The sequence below is a fragment of the Helobdella robusta genome, assembly GCF_000326865.2.
Source record: "Helobdella robusta unplaced genomic scaffold HELROscaffold_68, whole genome shotgun sequence".
Lineage (NCBI taxonomy): Eukaryota > Metazoa > Annelida > Clitellata > Rhynchobdellida > Glossiphoniidae > Helobdella > Helobdella robusta.
In genome coordinates, this window is record NW_008705387.1 from 598,425 (window position 1) to 618,154 (window position 19,730).

The 19,730-nt window shown below is 31.5% G+C and overlaps 3 protein-coding genes across 3 annotated transcripts; 2 read left to right on the forward strand and 1 right to left on the reverse strand.

Moving 5' to 3' along the window:
* Positions 1-1,042: 1,042 nt before the first annotated feature.
* On the forward strand, positions 1,043-5,437 carry HELRODRAFT_89217 (hypothetical protein; the record flags this gene model as incomplete). The annotated part of the gene is made up of 7 exons (XM_009030400.1): positions 1,043-1,171; positions 1,494-1,670; positions 2,626-2,712; positions 2,795-2,906; positions 3,364-3,459; positions 3,948-4,012; positions 5,249-5,437. Coding segments are annotated over 7 exons (855 nt in total), but the record flags the coding sequence as incomplete, so codon positions are not given.
* A 1,669-nt stretch (positions 5,438-7,106) lies between these two features.
* On the reverse strand, positions 7,107-17,096 carry HELRODRAFT_89219 (hypothetical protein; the record flags this gene model as incomplete). Its single annotated transcript, XM_009030401.1, has 5 exons — positions 7,107-7,281; positions 8,446-8,553; positions 15,186-15,299; positions 16,643-16,830; positions 16,896-17,096. Coding segments are annotated over 5 exons (786 nt in total), but the record flags the coding sequence as incomplete, so codon positions are not given.
* A 969-nt stretch (positions 17,097-18,065) lies between these two features.
* HELRODRAFT_181178 (hypothetical protein) lies at positions 18,066-19,085 on the forward strand (the record flags this gene model as incomplete). Its single annotated transcript, XM_009030443.1, has 2 exons — positions 18,066-18,089; positions 18,798-19,085. The coding sequence occupies 2 exons, from the start codon at positions 18,066-18,068 to the stop codon at positions 19,083-19,085; spliced, it is 312 nt and encodes a 103-aa protein (XP_009028691.1).
* Positions 19,086-19,730: the final 645 nt, after the last annotated feature.

Genomic DNA, 19,730 nt, shown 5'->3' on the forward strand with positions numbered 1-19,730 from the left:
CTTTTTTGCATTTTCACAATTAAATTTTTTATTACCAACTTTATTATAACTTTTTTAAGAATTGATAATAAAATATTCTGTTTAATGTCATTAATTGTGTTTCCAGAAGCTGTGGCTTTTTGAAATTGCATTATAAATTTAACTTTAGTATCTCACTAAGTTTTTATTTCATTTGTAACTAATTTCTTATAAAATGTCATTCCTCCATTTTTTAAAATGTTTGCTCACATGTTTTTTTCTCTGAATCATTTTTTCTAATTTTAGTTTTTGATTACATTAATGTGATTTTTGAAATTGTCATTTTTTATAGTTTCTCCAAGATTTCAAGCGGAAGAGTTTTGAGAGAGTTATGAAAATTTACTTGAACGGTAGATCAAATTCTACATTCATTGTCAATTCTTCATGATTTCATAGTCTGCTGTCTTTTTGGTGCATATATATTTTTTGTTTGCAATTATAAATTTCTACATGTATCTCAGCAGTGGTTAGTAATGTGGCGTGGTGTTTCTTTCTTATTTTTCTATTCAACTAGATTAAATAATATTAGACTTTAAAAAAAAAATACTTTAAGACTTTAAAAAAATTTCATGCAAGTTAACCTTGTACATTTTTCCTTTGAGTTTTATTCGACATGCAGAATATTTATTTATAAAATTTGTTAGTGTTGATATTTTAATGCATCACTTTTAAGGTTTGTTGCACATTGACGATACTCTAGCCTTTCAGAAATTGGTTGAACAAATAAATGATCATGTTGGAAGAAGCATCTCTTTTAATCAAGTTTGCATGCAAATCACCATTTCATCTCTTAAGACATTTTCTTATATAAAAATTATCATTGTTATCACGTCACCTGTATTGTTCTTATTGTTTGTTAATAAAATTTTAATTTTGTTTTTGTCATTTAGCAACTTTCGCGTGACAGTTTGCACCAGTTGGTAAGCTCTGCATTAGAAGGTAAGTAATGATATTCTTTAAAATAACGCTGAATTTGTTTTAAACAGTTTCTGAAAAATTGAATACAGGGAACAACGTGGATTATATATTTCTAATAATTGATGAGTTTGACTTGTTTCTTCATCATAAAAATCAAATACTTCTCTATAATTTATTGGATCTAATACAGTCATTCAACATTCCTCTTGGTATCATAGGATTGACATCTAGAAAGGTTAGAATCTGCTTTTGTTGCTTGTTTATTTTTTAACGTTATTATTAGAAGATCATCATTTTTCAAAGTAACTTTGCAAAATCTTTCAAGTTTTCAAATTCTAAAGTTTAAACAATCTCAGTTTTAAATGTAATGTTTTATAAACAACATTTAAATGGTTTTGTGTTTTGACTCGATAGTAATCGACTATGAAATACAATTGCTGTTTTAATTTCATTTTTGTCAATAGAAATTTATATAATTTATATTTTTTCTGTTTTTAGTTTATAATAGTAATCATTGATTAATTTCAGTTTAAATTCATCTTGAATATATTTTTTAGGATGTTTTGGAGCTTTTTGAAAAGCGAGTAAAATCCCGTTTTTCTCAAAGAATTGTCTTATTATTTTTTGAGTATTCTTTCCTGGAGTACAAACAGATATGCAAAAATTATTTAAGCCTTCCTTCTGATTTGTTGGAGAACAGGGACGATGTTACGACGTGGAACACTAATCTAGATGTATGGTAAAGTTTTTTTACTTCTTATATATCATCAGCAGTACATACACATACTTTCAATATAAGAATGGCAGTAGCATCTGTATAAAAATGACTGTTAAAATCAGCGTCAACATAAACTAGAATTTTGATTTAAGTAAATTAGAAGGAAGTATATCTAGAGAACAAGTTGCATATGACATAAAATTAATAATATTTGTAAGTTTTAGAAGATTTTTTTTATTATTCTTTAAAAAATCAGAATCTGACAGACGCATAAACTGTTACAGCATACAAGGCAATAGTATAAAATGGTGACGAAAAAATAAATGAACAAAAAAACAACAGTGAAAAAATGTTTAAACATGAAAAATATTGAAAATAAAATAAAGTAATGGTATAAAAAGGCTGATAAATAAAGAAATTTAAATACTGAAAAAGATTCAGTAGTAAGTTTGGTAAAGTTATGAGAAGAAGAATGAGAATTAGATGTTCTTAAAGAATTAATTTTATTTAATGAAGAATTAGATTTATTGTGCTTATTAATAGACCTAAGATTAAAGTAAAACATCTGCCGCCAAACTACTCTCGCCGGAGACAAAGAAGCATTAGAGATGCTTAGTAGAAAGTCTCTAGAGTAAGACGTAATAATATTAACAAGGTTTAGAAAAGGATATAAAAAAAGATAATTATAGCAAAAAAGAAAAAAGTTCACTTGTTAAAAAATCAAGAAGTAAAAAATCAAGAAACCATCCAAATTATAAAACCCCTGAGAAAACGCGCCGCCATCACCTTAACATAAAACATCAATCATTCATTAATCCATGCTTGACTTCAGTAGGATCCCGCTTTGTGTAGGGGCTGGCTGGTGAATGAATGCTGTTCATGATGATGGGGTGTGGATATATCACGAATATGATGTTATATTAAATGCAAGCAAAACACAATTAAATAATTGTTAATGATACATTTCAAAGGAATTTTTGTCCGAGCCTTTGGTTGTGGAGGTTTTAAAAAAACAGTTCGAGATTGATTCAAATTACAGATCATTGCAGTTATTGCTGGTGAAGATTAGTTTTTTGTTTTATGTAACAACAAGTCTTTTAAAATTTTTTAAAAAATTTATTGAAACTTACCAAAATCAAGTTGTATCCAGTATCAAAACTGACTAGCTGCAGAAAGAAATTAGAAGCGAAGGATCTAGTGTTTTCATTCAAGCTTTGCAATGCTAGTGATTCCAAATGTCCAATAATACAAGGTATGAGGTAACGTTACTCAACTTCTTTGAAATTTCTCAGCTTAAATTATGTTATTCAATGCCCAAGCTGATTTTAAATATATTTAAAATGGTAATTTTGCTGTTGTTATTATTATTATTATTATTAATGCAAGGTTAAACAATAAACAGTCTAAGGAAAAAACGACTACCTACTTTACTCTAATAAAAATATTTTTATATAAATTATATTTCCACATGCAATTTAATTAAGCCTCGTTGTGCGCCATGTTTGTTATGAATAAAGGAGCTATCGTCGTTTACCTTTTCATTTATCTAACCAAATTAAAAATTAAATTTAAATCAGTTTCAGGAATTAAAAAATTTCTGTAAACTTTTTCTGAGAATTTATAAGTGAAAGCATGAAGCACGGAGACACTATTTTAAATTTTTTGTTGGCTTTTTATCAATGGCAATAACTATAATTCATAATTTCCAGGTCTTTCTACTTTAGAGTTGATATTAGTCATTTTGGCAGGGCAATTATCTAACTCATCATCATGGGAACCGTTCAACTTTGAAATGATTTATCAGGGTAATTTCATACCTATTTTGTGCAGAAATGCAGAAATTTATCCGGCCATATAATATTCTTAGCAATGACATGCTCACTTTAAAAGTAATTTGACAACCTTCAACCTTACTTCAAAAATTCATTAACACACACACACACACACACACACACACACACACACATATATATATATATATATATATATATATATATATATATATATATACACACACACAGATATATATACATACATACATACGAGTTTATAAATGCCCTTGAACGCATGGCTTGTTGATTGATTGAATGCATTTGAAGTTGGACACCGCATCGTGAAGTTGCTACATGCCGTCCTTCATATTTTTTTTCTTTCTAAAACTTTAAATTTACTGCCATCTTCAACTTTCAATCATTTCTGTAATCTTTCCAAATAGTTATTATCTACATTTTATTTGTTTTATAGCTCCAATAAAAACTGAAAATTAATATATAACACATTGACTTTGATACAGAATTTAAAAATATATGCAGCAAAAAAAATCTCAACTTCACTCACGACAAAGCAACGGCGTTTAAGGTAATCTCTTATAAATATTTTTTCTTAATATTTCATCAAAATTCTACTTAATTTTGTTTCATGTTCATTTGTTTTCTTTGTCTGTCCAAAAGACCGAATGAGTTTCTGTAAAATTTGGCGGTAAAAGCAGAAACTTAGATGATAAAAATAGAGACGACAGATTGAAAGCATTTTCAATAAAGTGCTACAGAAAATTATCGGAAATCAGTTGGAAACAGTAAGCAAAAACAAAGTCATAAGAAGCCAAACAATTACATTACGGATCTGATTTTTAAGGTTATAAAAGGCACGAAATATAAGCTGGTTGTCGGAGTCGAATATATTTTAAGAGATGACTTTGAAGCAAATCTTTATTTATGTAATATTGGCTAACCATTCTCGTTTTTAAATAGTTGTGCACCTCTTAGTATGCGCATTGTGTTGCTGACTGTCTTAGCGAAAAAATTATTTATGCATTAAATTTCCTCCGAATTATTACTGTAAATATTTTTAAAATATTACTTATTTGCTACATTATTACATTACCTGCCGTATTTAAGTGTTAAATAAAAGAGAATGATGGTCTCATAATTTACTATTGGAAATTGTGTTCAAATTTTCAATCAATTCTTATGTAGATGTACAAAAAATTTATATTCAAAATTTTAGTTGATTTATGCGCACATGGCTTTAAAAATTCCCTGCATTTCTGAAAACCTGCAATTATTATGGAATAATTTTCCAAAGTTTATCGAAATATTTAATGTTCTTTTATCTTTTCCTTAACTGTTATAATCACGATACAGACTAGATTAAAATAAAATACTCAAGATATTATACTTCATTCAATCACTCATAATAGATGTAGGAATGTTTCTCTTTTTAGTACAGCCAGGGAGTAAGCGTCTGTGACGCAACAAACAAAAAAACTTCGTACAGTACAATAATGCCAAAAATATTCTTTTTCAGTGAATTTTAAAACGTAAATATACCTATAAAAGTTGCAAATGTTTTTTGGAGTATTTTTTATTTAGTAATGGTATTTAAATAAAATTGTGGAGCAATAGTTTCAGTGTTAGTTTTGATATTAAAAAAAAACCAGAAATTTTGATTTGCCGCCAAAATCAATGTTTAACATCTACTGACATTTATTTTTTCCATATACATATTTCTACCATTAACCGTTTCACTTAGTAATATTGATCAACTCTTGAAAATTATGTGGTGCATCTACTTTACGAAAAATTTACATTTCAGGCATTCGAGAACATCTGCTCACTAGAATTATTAATTCCTGTCAATGGGTTAAACCAAAAGTTGAGAAGAGAATATCAACTTATGAAAACCACTGTCCATCCAACGCAACTAAGAGAAGCCATCAATCGTTATCAAAATTGCCCTACCCACTTCAAACACTGGATTATATCTGATCTGCTAACCACATAATCCTATTCAAGATGAATTAAATTGAGCACGTGGTTTTTATTGAAATTTGTATATTTTTTGTGTGTTATCTCCGTTATTAATATTAAACTTGGTGAAAATTAGTTTAATTTCTCTAAGCTGGTGTCCGTTTAATAACTGCTGTATTTCGTTTTAGTCTCTATTATTGCAGATGTGAATGGCGTCGAGGGGTATTTCAGTTTCATCATAGGTAGCCAAACGGCAACCTCCGATCTCGGGGAAAATGTCGTCTAAACGTATGTTGTTTTTATTATTGCAGCTCTGACATACGCATACCCACGTACAATGTTACAGATATATTATCTATGTATCCTTTATTATGTTCTTCATATCTTCATCCATTGATTTGAAGCAGCCATCTTCGCCACAAAGGCTGTTTATCCATTTCACACGACGTACACATGTATTTTATGTGCATCTCATATACGCTGAGTATATGATAGCCATTGAGATGTTTGACTCAGCGAGCATTTGAACCACCGAGCCATCTCGCCGGCCAACATGCGACAACTTACGTAGGCTACATTCTAGCGTAATTTATAATGATATCAACGAATATGAATAAATGCTAAGAAATTAATTTTTCACAATACAAACATAGATAAATGTGTTAAAAATGATTCATGTGTCAATTATTGTTCGAATTTGAGGCAGTTTGTTAAAGCGAGCTTCAAACAAAGTTAGATCTAGTGTCACAGATAAATGTCTATCGTAGATTGTTTTACTATACATAACATTTAAATTACTTTATAGTCTTAATCGATAAACGAAATTTTGTCGAAATCTATTATCAATTTTTTTAGCTATCGATGTTCGAAATGTCAAAAAATATAAAAACCCATTTTGTTTGGCGTCATTTTTAACAACGAAAAAAATTTCAATCTTTATATGGTTTTGCATTTATTTTATAGTATTTTATAGCTTAACATATCAAAAAACATTTTGAAAAAAAAAATGAAAAATAGGCAAAACAATTTTTTTTTTTCATCTTAAAATTATCCTGCAACTTATCATTCAGTATAAAAACAATGGGTGAAACCAGATCTGGAATATTGTGCGCAGTTTTGGTGTATATTTATTACGGCTTCAATTGATTGGAACGATTAAAGAAGCCCAAACGGGCTCGGTTCAGCACAACAAATTTTATTGCCTGTATTTTTCATTACATTGGTCCGGCAACGCCCACGCCTAGAAATCGTGCGTTTAAAATATGCAATACTGTACTCATCCTCGTTATTCAAACGTAATTCTTGTTGCTTGCTTTTGTGTAAACTGATTTTGAAGCTATCGTTGGCGCAAGAGCACCGGAAAAGAATAATTTGTTGTCTATAGAATGTTTAATGTAAATTTCAGTTATGAATAGTTGATTGTTGTTAGCAGTTGTTTCATCATTAATACGAGCCTCATAACATCGTCGACATATCCGATAGAAACAATTACGGCTTCAATTGATTGGAACGATTACCACTTTTGTTTGCATTAAAAAACCACGCACATGAAAAATATCAATTTATTTAAAAAAAAAAAACTCAACCAAATTTAATTGTCGCGTTGTAGCCTGGTAAGTTTTATTATTTTCCACTTTATATTTTCATTATCGAAGCATTGCACCTTTCAATTAATTTCAAACGTACAGTTTGTCATTGAGTGTTCAAGTATTTTTTGTTGTTGTTTTGGTTTGTTTTGTCAAATAACGAGGCTGAGGAGGCAACGACATAAGGAACCAAATGTACAAAGGACGTACTTCCATCTTTTCAATTTTGTATTGCAAAGTATTTAAACCATCATTTTTGTATAATTTTGGCCGGAAAATGAAAGCTTGATGGCTGTGAAAATATTTAAAATAAATGTAAGAGAAAATATTCAAGCATTTAATAATTATAATAAAAAAGTTTGGCAAAAATAACAAATCTCAGAAGCATCATTTGAGGGAGGCGGGGAATCATAGTCGTTTAGTGAGCGAATTTTAAAACGCTTCAGTACATACTGTTAGAAGCATCAGCGATGTTAAGGCATGTTTGCAAGTCAAGCATCTGCGCGTTATATTCCAAGGCAATAAACTATTCACGCAGATGCAACATAATCAAAACGTACAAGTTCATGAGCTAGAGCATTTCCCTGATACTCGATGATCTTACTGATACTGTTCAGTGCACAAAGTCAAAGTCGCTCACAAGCCATAATACAAACATATCACTGCTGAAAATAAGAATGATAATGTAGCAGCTGCAGAAACTAGAGGTTTGCTTGTAAATATTCGACGCTGGAAATTCTCCGCCACTTTGATCAGCATGGATACAATTCTGTCAACAGTTCTTTCGCTAGAACTACATAATAGCATCATTGACTATGTGGAAGCAAGTGGTCTAATACAGGCCTGCAAAACCGCTTTGAGAAAACATCTTTCTGAACAGTCATAGAAAAAAATAGTTGAACAGACCGACAAAGCATGTGATAAAAAATGTGCACCACCTCATAAAGATAATTTTTCACTAATTTTGCATCTAGAAATTCAGAATTGAATACATTTCTTGTGTTCTCATCGATAGGATAGAAACATCTGCCCACGTATTAATGTTGGCATGTTCTTTGCAACAGTGGACAGGATGTCGATCAAATTTGATGAGCGATTCATCAAAAATATTGATGTACTTTAAGCTTTCGGCAACATGTCTGCGCCTTTAGGTTTTAAAAAAGGGCGATATAAACAAGCTAACACACACACACGCACACAAATGCATTTTAAAAATTAATAGGCCTATTATAAATCAGTCTCAGACTTCAATTTTTGATCCACGTTGTATAGATATTTCTTAATAAAAAACTCATTCATTCTTACTGATCACTTCCTGATAGTGACCAGGCTGCAGGAATGAATGCTCACACTCTTGAGTTCCAAACCGAAGCAGCCAAAACATTCATAGACTGTAAACCTAACAACAATTTTAATAATTAATAGGCATATTATAAATCAGTCTCAGAGATAATACCACCTTTTTATATTATTAGGATTGCCATCATCAGATACATGTTTTATCATTGTATATTTTGCAATTGCAATAGGATATCTCGTTACGTTCAGTTTTCTAAACATAATCCTGCAATTAGATAAAATTTTATCAAAAATCAAATAAGTCGTTTATTTAAGGTTTGATAAAAATTTAGATAAAAAAAAACGAAAAATTTTAAAAGAAATATACCGATTGTGTTGTAAAAAAATGGTTGGTGTGTTAGAAGCGAGATTGTGATTTATGTAGTTACGATCTAAATTATTGGTGATCGTCCGTATTCCTTAGATAGTTAAATAGTTTAGTGTTTCTATTACTATGGGTATTGGAATAAACGTTTAAACAAGTTTGCGTTTGAAGATCTTTTGAAGTTACAACACTGGTGCCTGTAGAGACGATCGTTAAAGCTATAGCAATATGCTTGCTAATGATGTTGCCCGTCCATATTCCAGCATGCAAATTAATTAATGTCAAAGCATTAAAGACGTGCGTTCGGAGTCTGGTGAAAATTTCCTGCAAATTTGCGAGGTGCTGATCAATGATCTAAAAGGCATTACTGTAAATTGCCACATCGATATTCACCTGCGAAAAGCCACTTTTTAAGTCGAGTGTAGAAAAGCAGCACGATACTGATAACGTGTTCATAATGTCATCAATTCTTGGCAATTGGATAGCTATCTTTTCTGGTGATTTTGCTTAACTTCCTGCAGTGCACACAAAACTGGCTGCTGCCGTCTTTTTTATCCTTACCAGCACAACTAGCAAACAGTGGCGGATTAACCTTTTTGCCGCCTAGAGGCACTTGTGGTTTGCCGCCCCAATTTTATAATTAAATTCATATGAAAGCAATATTTTTAAAACATTTTTATTAAGTACATTCTTTAAAAATATTCACGTAATGTAATATTATCAATTTTAAAAAATAAATTTTCTTTCATTGCAGTTTATAAAAGTTATTTCAAAACTTTACGACGTGCCTTCATGCGCGCAAATTCATCAATAACGAAATTAATGTCTAAATCTTGCAAAATTGTTTTTTCGATGCATAGAATTGCAAGATAATTTAACCTTTCTTCGGACATTGTCGGACGCAAATAGTTTTCAACGCGCTTTAAACAAGAAAAAGATCGTTCGGCCTAACAGTTTGTAGCAGGAGTACAAGTGTACATCCGAAGTGCAATGTCTACATTTGGATATACACACTGCAAGTCATTCAATCTTATCCATTTACACAAATCAATTGGAGTGTGTGGAACTGCATTTTGGTCTAAGGTAGCCAAATGAGACTTTAAATGCAACAGTTCAGTATTTAAGGTGTCGTCTAGATCGTTTAGAAATAAAGATCTTAATCCATCCGCTGCAATCTCTAACTCACCCATTGACAATGTTTTGAACTGTACAATTGCTTAGAAATTTTCATTAATTTTTACATAAGCGTTTCGTCTCTTGTTCATTTCAGAATTAAAGTTATCCACAATTACTAAAAATATGTTTACACGAAAATTTTCTCGAGTGGTAAATTCTGTTTCATTGTCAACTGATTCCGTTTTTTTTTTGATGCCGCTTCCGTTTTCTTAATGGAGTCATCAACTAAAGACAGGACTTTTCTTTTTTTTTTCATAATCTTCTAATCTTTCTCTGAGTGATTCGAACAACGTTAAAAGTGAGTCGTAAATTTTGATTACAGTCGATAAATCAATGTCTACTTTTTGAAGTTTGACGTTAGACTTGTTCAGACATTCTAAAACAAAACCCCACAATTCTACCATAATTCCGGTTTCAAGAAAACTCAAATTAGAAATAATTCCTCTAGCCTCAGCACGAGTTTCTGGTTTGAATCCTTTTCTAAAAATTCTAGTGATTCAATAACCTGATTCCATCCATATTTCAATGCTTGAACTGCGTCGTCGCGAGCAGACTACCGGGCAGTGGAGAGACTTTTCAAATTAAGTGAACTAGATTTCTGCTGTGTGTGGTTTTGGAGAACTTCCCACCTGGCAGTAGAAGCACTGAAAAAGTTGTAAACATGTTGGATCAACCAAAAAAAATTGCAAGCTTCTGCACAAGATTCAGCTGCATTTGTGCCAACAAGGTTAAGTGAGTGAGCTGAGCATGGTATAAATGCAACTTGATCATTGACTTCCTTGGTTCGCGCCTGAAGTCCTGAATACTTGCCAGCCATGTTTGAAGCGTTGTCGTAAGATTGTCCGCGACAGTTTTGAAGATCCAGGTTGTGTGATTGTAAAAAACAAATTACAGCGTTAAATAGTTCTTGCGATTTGTGGCCAGTGTTTGGTAGAAACGCTAAAAACGCTTCCTAAGGCGTTCCGCTTTTTTGAACATATCTGATAACAACGGAAAGTTGAACAACTTTTGCTATGTCAGGCGTTGAATCAACAATTATTGAAAAATATTTGCTTATTTTGATTTGGCAGACGAGTTCGTCTTGTACAACATTTGCCAATATTGCTACTAACTCTTCTACAGTTGTTGATGACAGATAAGATGTATTACCTTTGCCACATTTGCCAAATCTTTCTATATGATGCGCCATAAAAGAATCAAATTTAGCAATAAGTTCAAGCAGCATCATGCAGTTCCCACTTTCAGAATTTCCAAATTTTTCAACGTGTCCACGCAAAGGTAGTCTTCTTGAAACCAATGTCTTTACAACTTCTATCACGCGAACATGAGTCGATTTCCAGTAATTTATCTCAGTTTCCAATTGATCATTTAACTGCGAGTTTATTTGACCTATAGCACGACCTCTCGTTTTGCAGGCATGTACGCAGTCTCTATGAGATAATGAATTTTCATGTTCTTTCAGCGCATTATAAGCATTCTTCCAATCATTAAAACCTTCTGATGTTAATCTTGTTTGTACATTCGATTTCTTTAAAAACAAAACACAAATTCCACAAAATACAGCTCCAGTGTTTTCTGAATAAACAAGCCATTCTCGCGACATTTTTTCTCCGTTAATAAGAGTATAGTCAAACATACTTTGTGTGAGGCTGATTATTTTGCCATCACTGTACTCCTTTTTGGATTTACTAAAGTCCATATTTTCATTTCGCTTGAAGCCATATTTGGCCACCAAATCGCGCGTCTCATTATTTACTTGCCATAAAGCAGACTCATCAGATAATTTTGCTCCACATTTTCTGAGAGACATTCATCAGACAATTTTGTTAATATCTCCATGGTGGTGCTGTACAAGAAAGATATTTATTCAGGTGAAGTAATTTAATCAAAATGTTTCATTATTTCTTATTTAGATTTTTAAAAAAGACAAACAAACCCATCATCATCTGAGACATTTGATTTATCATTTGTCTCAGTCTTAGATTCTTCAACCGCGAATGATCTCTCTTTCATACATGCTAAACTGGACCTATAGATAGACAGCAATATTATTAGTATGCGAAATTTTAGCCAAATCAATTTTTAAAAACAATATTTTCAAAGAAATGTCTCGCACTAATGAAAAACGCATCGACTAACTTATCTTCAGTATCATTTCGTTCTTCCAATTGATCTCCACTTCCACTGACCGCCAACTGAAAAAAATTGTTGATTTTCTTCGTTCTATACAAGTCCGTATTGTTTTTCAATTTTTTGTCTTTTCGCAATTTTGCATATTGACTCCCACTTAATCTTTTTCTACCATCGCTCATTTTAGCTCTTTTTATGAAACTACAAATATGGCCTTAACACGACAAGACAAGATGGTGAATTTAAAAAAGGGTCTATCTAATTCAATGATCGAACCACATCCACATAATTAAAATTACATACATTGGAAAGAAAATATTATCGCCCACATTAACGTTTAGTAATCAAATAAATCATAATACAAGCTCATCAAACTCATTAACAAAAACTTTTGTAAAATAACAGGCACTAATAAAGTAATTTTTATTTGATCGCTAGAAATTATTTAGTTTTACGCTTTTCATTGTCGCCGTTTTGTTTGAGTTTGTTGTGTCATTATTAGTGAACAGTTAACATAATTAACTACGTTCAAATTTTTGTAGCTGTGTACACAATTATTGTGAAAAACGCGACCATAAAAAAAAACGGTATTCGTACATATTGTTACAATTTAGCGCCACTTGTAGTCATTCGTCATAATTATTGTTCCAGTGATAAAAGTACGATTTTTTTGCATAACATTATCGGCTATATGTTCCGATACATGTATTTTAAATATATGATCAGAAAGAACGGCAACTGCTAATCGATTTTTAAAGTTTTAAATTATATAAACTTGAACACCATAATTTTTGAGTAGAGTATCAATTTCAATAATTATTTTTATTCAACTGGAACATTTTTAAATAACTAGTTTTCAAAATTTGCCGCCCCCCAAAATTTTCCGCCGGCCTGTTGTGCCTGTGTGTTAATCCGCCACTGCTAGCAAAGTTTAAGGGCTCACAGAGGGTTCAACTATTCTTTGTTTCTGCATGTCGGTAATCGACCTATTTATTTCTGTTCGTGTTGATAAAGGAAGACATCGTGGCGCTTGCTCAATTGAATAATATAGAGAAATGAAGATATGAAATAATCTAAAGCTCTTTGTTTCAATTTAAAAGAATAATATTTTAAAAAGCATGTAAGCAAAGAATGTACGACAATCTGTTTAATAAACCGCTATAAAAAACATTATTATTATCTGCTAAGACAGGAACAAAAAAGATTTTGTGTACGACCAAATACCCTAAAACGAAAAAGATAATGGTGAGTTTGAATTCAGTGGTAAAAAAATGAAAAATGTATCATTAAGCAAAACAATGAATTAAAATAAGAAAAGGTTAGGTAAAGGTTGACCGGTTGATGAAACGATGATAAAAACCTCGTAGTTGAACAAAAAACGGGACAAATATTATAAAAACGTATTATGCAGGATTTATTAAAAAAAAACAGTGGTCAGTAGGGAGAAGTCGATCATTCTAAATCTGTACAAAACTTTAGTTCGACCCCCTCTTGAATTCTATGCTCAAGTTTGGAGTCCAGATCTGCAAAAGGACAAGGACATTTTGGAAAAAGTACAGGGGAGAGCAACAAAGATGATCAGAGGACTTAAAAATCTTGGATACAAAGATGGATAGATTAACAACACTGTATGTAAACAAGAAGATGCAGGCATAAAAATTGATTACCAAGAAAGAAGAAACACCGTTTACCAGATTTTTTCGACTGGAAAATAGAATAGGATAACGAGGCCTCAGATACAAGCTCTCCAAAATAACAGAAAGTGTCGTCAGGCAAAGACTCTTCAGAAGCAGAGTGGTAAACAACTGGAATGATCTGAGTGATGATGAGACGAAATCAATCAACAGTTTCAAGATCAAGCTCAAAAAGTTAGGATATTAGGACACTTATCTCGCAGTGGTTCGGTTCTCACACAAACTCTAATCTATAAAACCACTTTAAACCTAGTTATGTTATGTTATACGAAAAAGCAACAGAGAAACAACAATTAATCAATCAATCAATCAATCAATCAATCAATCAATCAATCAATCAATCAATCAATCAATCAATCAATCAATCAATCAATCAATCAATCAATCAATCAATCAATCAATCAATCAATCAAATCAATCAAATCAATCAAATCAATCAATCAATCAATCAATCAATCAATCGATCAATCAATTAGCTTATAAAGAGCGATTTCCGCGATGTTCAACAGCGCTCCTCAATGAATTTTGAAAACAGATGGGTCTTGAGATCCGTTCTGAACTTCGCAAGTGATGGAGAAATAGTCAGAGAAGTAGGTGGAGAGTTCCAGAGAAAAGGACCAGAAAAAGCAAAAGCGGATTTGGCAAAAGAGTGTTTAACACGAGTTAAGAAAAAGCGAGAACAAGACGATCGTAAACCGGGGCGTTTAGGTTCAATTAATATATCTGATAAATACTTAGGAAATAATTTAGATTGAGACTTATACATGAACGTGTAAATTTTAAAAATTATTCTATATTTTATAGGTAGCCAGTGCAAGAGAACAAGATATGGAGATATATGAGAAAAGAAAGGGACACGAGCAACTAGACGAGCAGCAGAGTTAAAAGCTTTACTTAAAGGATAGAGTATAGAGTCAGGAAGACCATAGTAGAGCGAGTTACAATAATCAACCCTAGATAAGACTAACGAAGTAACAAGAAGGAGAAGAGTAGGATCATCAAGAAAAGGCAAAAGTTGAAAGTAAAAGCTTCTAGCAACACTATTAATCTGAGAAGAGAGAGACATAGTAGAATCAAAGATAAAACCTAGACTACAAAACTTATGAGAGACATCAAGAGTTTTAGAATCAGGTAAGATAATAGGAGGAATAGTAATAGAGTGTTTAGATTTATTAAAACAAATTAATGGTATATGGATTGACCATGAACCTAAAGGAAAGTCTTGGAAAACATATTCTAACTAAAAAAGAAGGCTGCTGTTTGCAAATAACGCAACAGAAAGCAATAACTTGCATGCAAAAATTTGTTTCGCTTAAAAACTAGCAAATTTAAATAACCGTGCATTAGCAACATTAAGTTAGAAAACATCATTTAAGCAACTCTGTCAAACACAGAGCAGCATCATAAAAAATAGTATAATAAACTAAAAATAAATAAATTAAACTAAATACTGAAAATTCTGAGCGGATACAACAGTACGATCATAATTTATTATTGTATAGATTAAGAAATTGAAGTAATAGCCTTTTGTACATGTCGTCATCCTCACCTCCCCAGCCATAAAATGAATTAGCAAAACCGTTGACTGACAAGAAATGATTGTAGCTGAAGGCTGTAACTCCACCAAACAAATCAATATACGGTATTCTTGAAAATTCAAACGAAAAATTAAACTGAAATTCTCAGTGAATACAAATAATAATGTATAAAAATAGAAGATATGCCTGTAGATGTTACCACTCTAACATTTAATGATTTCGTTTATTTGCATCTCATTGTAAGTAACATAACATAACATAATATTAACATAATATAACACAAAACAAAAAAATGAGCGTTGACTCAAAAAAACCACTTGCCCATGTTACAAATTAACAATTATTTGCAGTTTAAAAAAAATCTTCAATTATGGCAACAATTGCATTCGATTTTCAATTAATAAAGATCAGAGCTTTAACGCAAAAAGAAATTAACAAAATCATAACGATCACAGTTGACCGTAATTTATATTCTGGACATATGCCCTTAAATGATATTTGAAATCAGCGTTTTTCTGATACTCATCCGAGAAATATTTATATTCATCGACGGTTGCGGACACACATAACGGTTTTATATAAAATCCAATTTCGTCCAAATTCTGTTAGGGATTTAAATTTATTTAATTCTGTAAAGCTCTATCAAACGCAGAGAATGTTACAACATGCTAGGAATGAAACAAAGAAAATAAGAATTATGATTTAAAAGATATTAGTTACATTAGGTAGGAGTAAAATAAATATAAAAAATATAAGTTACATTAAATATTATTTGGAGGTTTTTGTCGAAAGGTATTTTGTAGCGGGTTATCTACAAGGTTTTTGTTAAGAAAGTTTTTCGCCCCGAGGGCAATTTTTCCTGGTTTTTTTGTACTTATACCATTTATTTGTAAGGTTAGATTTATAACTGGACTGTTAACGTTGAAAACGTAACACATGCTACTTAAAAACAACAAGATCTAATAAAATAACAAATAATTGACAAAAAAATTGTCTATAAATTAAAAATGTCATGCAAAAACAACGTATGATCGTCATATGACCACAATCAAACTGTGAATGAACCATGAGCATGACTAAAACATAGAACTATAACTAATTTTTAAGAAATATTACATTTAAAAATAAATACTGAAAATTTTCGAAATATTCTTGAATCAACAGCCTGAACAATTTTTATTTCAAGTGTTATTAATGAATTAAAAAATCGAATGTTAAAAATTTGTAAAATTGTTTTTATTTATATGAAACCGAAGCCCGACACACAGCCAGTTTTACGTTGTAACTGAGCGGGCCCAACACAGATTAATTTTTTTTGTAATTATTTTTGTAATTTTTTTTTGCAATCATTCCTCATTTGACATTTTTTAAGCACTGAATTAAAACCATACATATACATATATGTCGTTAATTTACTTAGTGCTAGATTAATAAAATCAGAGAATTACCAACATATAATCCCATTTATCCACAAATGCTCCTAGATGACGAGGAACATGTGAACAAGTATAAAAATTTCTATCATTTTCGGGGAGCATATCAACGTCATGAAATATGTAGCAGTCATAGTTTTGAAACATTGATGCTTCCTTAAAGCCGGCATTCATCAATGAAGCTTTATTAAAAATAAGAGGTGAATCCTGTAGGTAACACATGTCAAGCCTCAATTTAAAAAGCAATTCAACAAATTTTAAAAAATAATTACTTGTTCGATAACAAATATTGTATAAAACAATAGTTGTCTACGTAACATTGGCACCAGGACTTTAAGAATAACTTTTAAATGGTTTTCTCTATTACGAAAAGGTATTATTACTGCAACTTTGTGTCTTGGGATACAAGACAAAGGATACCATGTGCCGCTTTGACCATAATCAAAAAATTCTCTTTCTAATTCACCAATTTCCCCTCCATCTTGAACATCCAAATTATTTTTCCCTTCTGTTTAATTAAATATTTTATAATTCTAGACTAATTAATGAAAACCATCTCACTTAATCCATTTGGAATACAAGGACAAAGAAATGGACTTTCTTTTAAATAATCCTCCGGAGGTTTCAAATATTTTTCACAATATGATCGATATTCAGTCAAAAAATAATCAACGACTGGATCACCACCATTAACATGGTATGTAAAACACACGACCATAATACACATAGTTTTTGAATAATCCATTTCTGATCTAAAGCCTTGAACAAATCAACCAAAATAATGATGATTAATAATTTAATAACTTTAATAAGCCTTGAACAAATCAACCAAAATAATGATGATTAATAATTTAAATGCTGGGTTATTTCATAAGTATCAGCCATAAATTTTTATTAAAAGTTGCAGCAAAAATATAAAAAGTTTAAACTACAAAAAATAAACCTCAAAATGTTAAATTAACATTAATATGCAGTATTAAAAATGCTTTAATCATCGAAATTAATCTCGAAATCGAAATTAATCTGCAATCTCACAATGGTTAAACAATCTTTAAAAATTTTGAAATTTATTGAGCGGTTTGAAAAAATAACATAAAAATGTAGGACTGTAGTGTAGGTGAAATCAATTAATCAAAGTTTCTTCAATATTACTCCAAAAAGAGCTAAAATCTCTTGTATTAAAATATTTATGTTATTATTTTATAATAAATTTGCATCATACCATGAAAAACTCTACCGATATTAAATTAGCATATGTAGTAGTTTCAGCTATTAAAAACCAAATTCGCCAGTCTAATCCAATTGTTCATTTTTTTTACAAAGCAGGACTTTTATTTTTTTGCGCATCAGCTTAATTGTATTTTTATTTTTCTCTGATTTTGATTGATGAGATATATTATTATATACCAGAAAAATTTTATAAAAATAATAAATGGTCAAGCATGAACTTTTTAAAAACTGATCAAGTTGGAAAACTATTTTTTCATAAAATAACAAAAATTCTTTTTTCAAAGAATATTTGCCTCAGACTAAAAAATCTTTTTTACCTTCATAGATAGGAAATATCAAACTCTTTTTCCAGTCTTTTTGAATTTGTTTTTCCACTACTTCTACTAAGTTAGTTTATATCTTATCAATTACCTGCTGCTTTCAACACTTTAAATAACGTTGAAAATTCACCTGTTTTCATTTTACTCAGTCCATTCAATCTCTTCTTTTTTACAGGCTCGCTCAACCCTTACATTATTTCTATTTGAAATGATATCTCTCTCTCAGCTAATATTGTATTCAATTCACCCAAACAACATCCTCCTGCTTTTATCATTGATTTAGTAACGAAGGAGCGGAAGCCTCAAATTATTTTCCAAATAAAAGAAACAATTTTTTTGCCAAGTGTGCTCCTTCAAAAATTTAATCCAACAAAAACTAATTGTAATCTCTTGCAGATTATGATTTTACTTCTTGTCAAATTCACTTACCGGTAGGTTATGTTGAAGTCCTGGGCATGACATAATACTGCATCCACGCTGCCTTGCGTGATTTTGAGCAAAAGACTAGGCCCACCGCTTATAACAGGTGGTTGTGGTCAGGATGGGTGTTCGGATGTAAAAAATTTTCCCAAAATTTATTCCGTGCCATCACAAACAAAAACAACGGCCTCTAGTCCCTAACAGGCCTTAAGTGGTCAAGGGGTGACAAGAATCCCTGGAAAGTATTCACAAGTGGAGGGATGTTGCAGAAAAATTCAGAATGGCCCCTCTATAGTACTTAGACTTGGAACGCTCAATGTTGGATTACTGACTGGCCGCAGCATGGAAATCGCAGAAATGCTCGAGCGTAGAAGGATTGACACCTGCTGCCTTCAGAAGAACCCCGATGGAAATCGAATGGTGTCTGTCATATCAATTCAGACAAAGAAAATTATAAACCATTCTGGAATGGTCAAAAAACGGCCAAAATGATGTTGGAATTTTTGTCCCAAAAAACACTGGATATTAAAAGGATTAACTTACGTCTCATGTGAATCTTGATTCACATGAGAAAAGCAAACAATGACTATTTTTTTTGCATACGCACCACAGACAGAAGAATCAGAAGAGATGAAAAATGACTTCATGGGCTGCGTTCTCTGACACCATCTCAACAATACCAAAATCTGAAACAATCCTGATTGGAGGCGAGCTCAATGGCCACGTTGGAGAGAAAACAGATGGTTTTGACAACGTACATGGCGGTTTTGGCTATGGAGAACTGAATGAAGATGGCAACCGTATTTTTGAGTTTGCTGAAAAGTCAACATTAGCAAAACCAAAGCAATGAACACTGGTGAACCCATCCAATCCACAGCTACTGGACGATGACCCTGTTCAGTTTGTAAAGCTGGTGTAGGTAACAATTCAATCAAGTGTCAGCAGTGTAACCAGTGGTGTCACAAACGTTGTTCAAAAATAATTGGTTATTTATCTAGTGTCCAATTTTATTTGTCCTGCTTGCATCAATCCACAACAACAAATTCAAAATAGCAATGTTTTTGAAGCCATTAAGGTAGAGAAAGTCACATCGTTTCGTTCTGGATTGTACTGGAACAGCTGAAGCTGCCGTTCGAG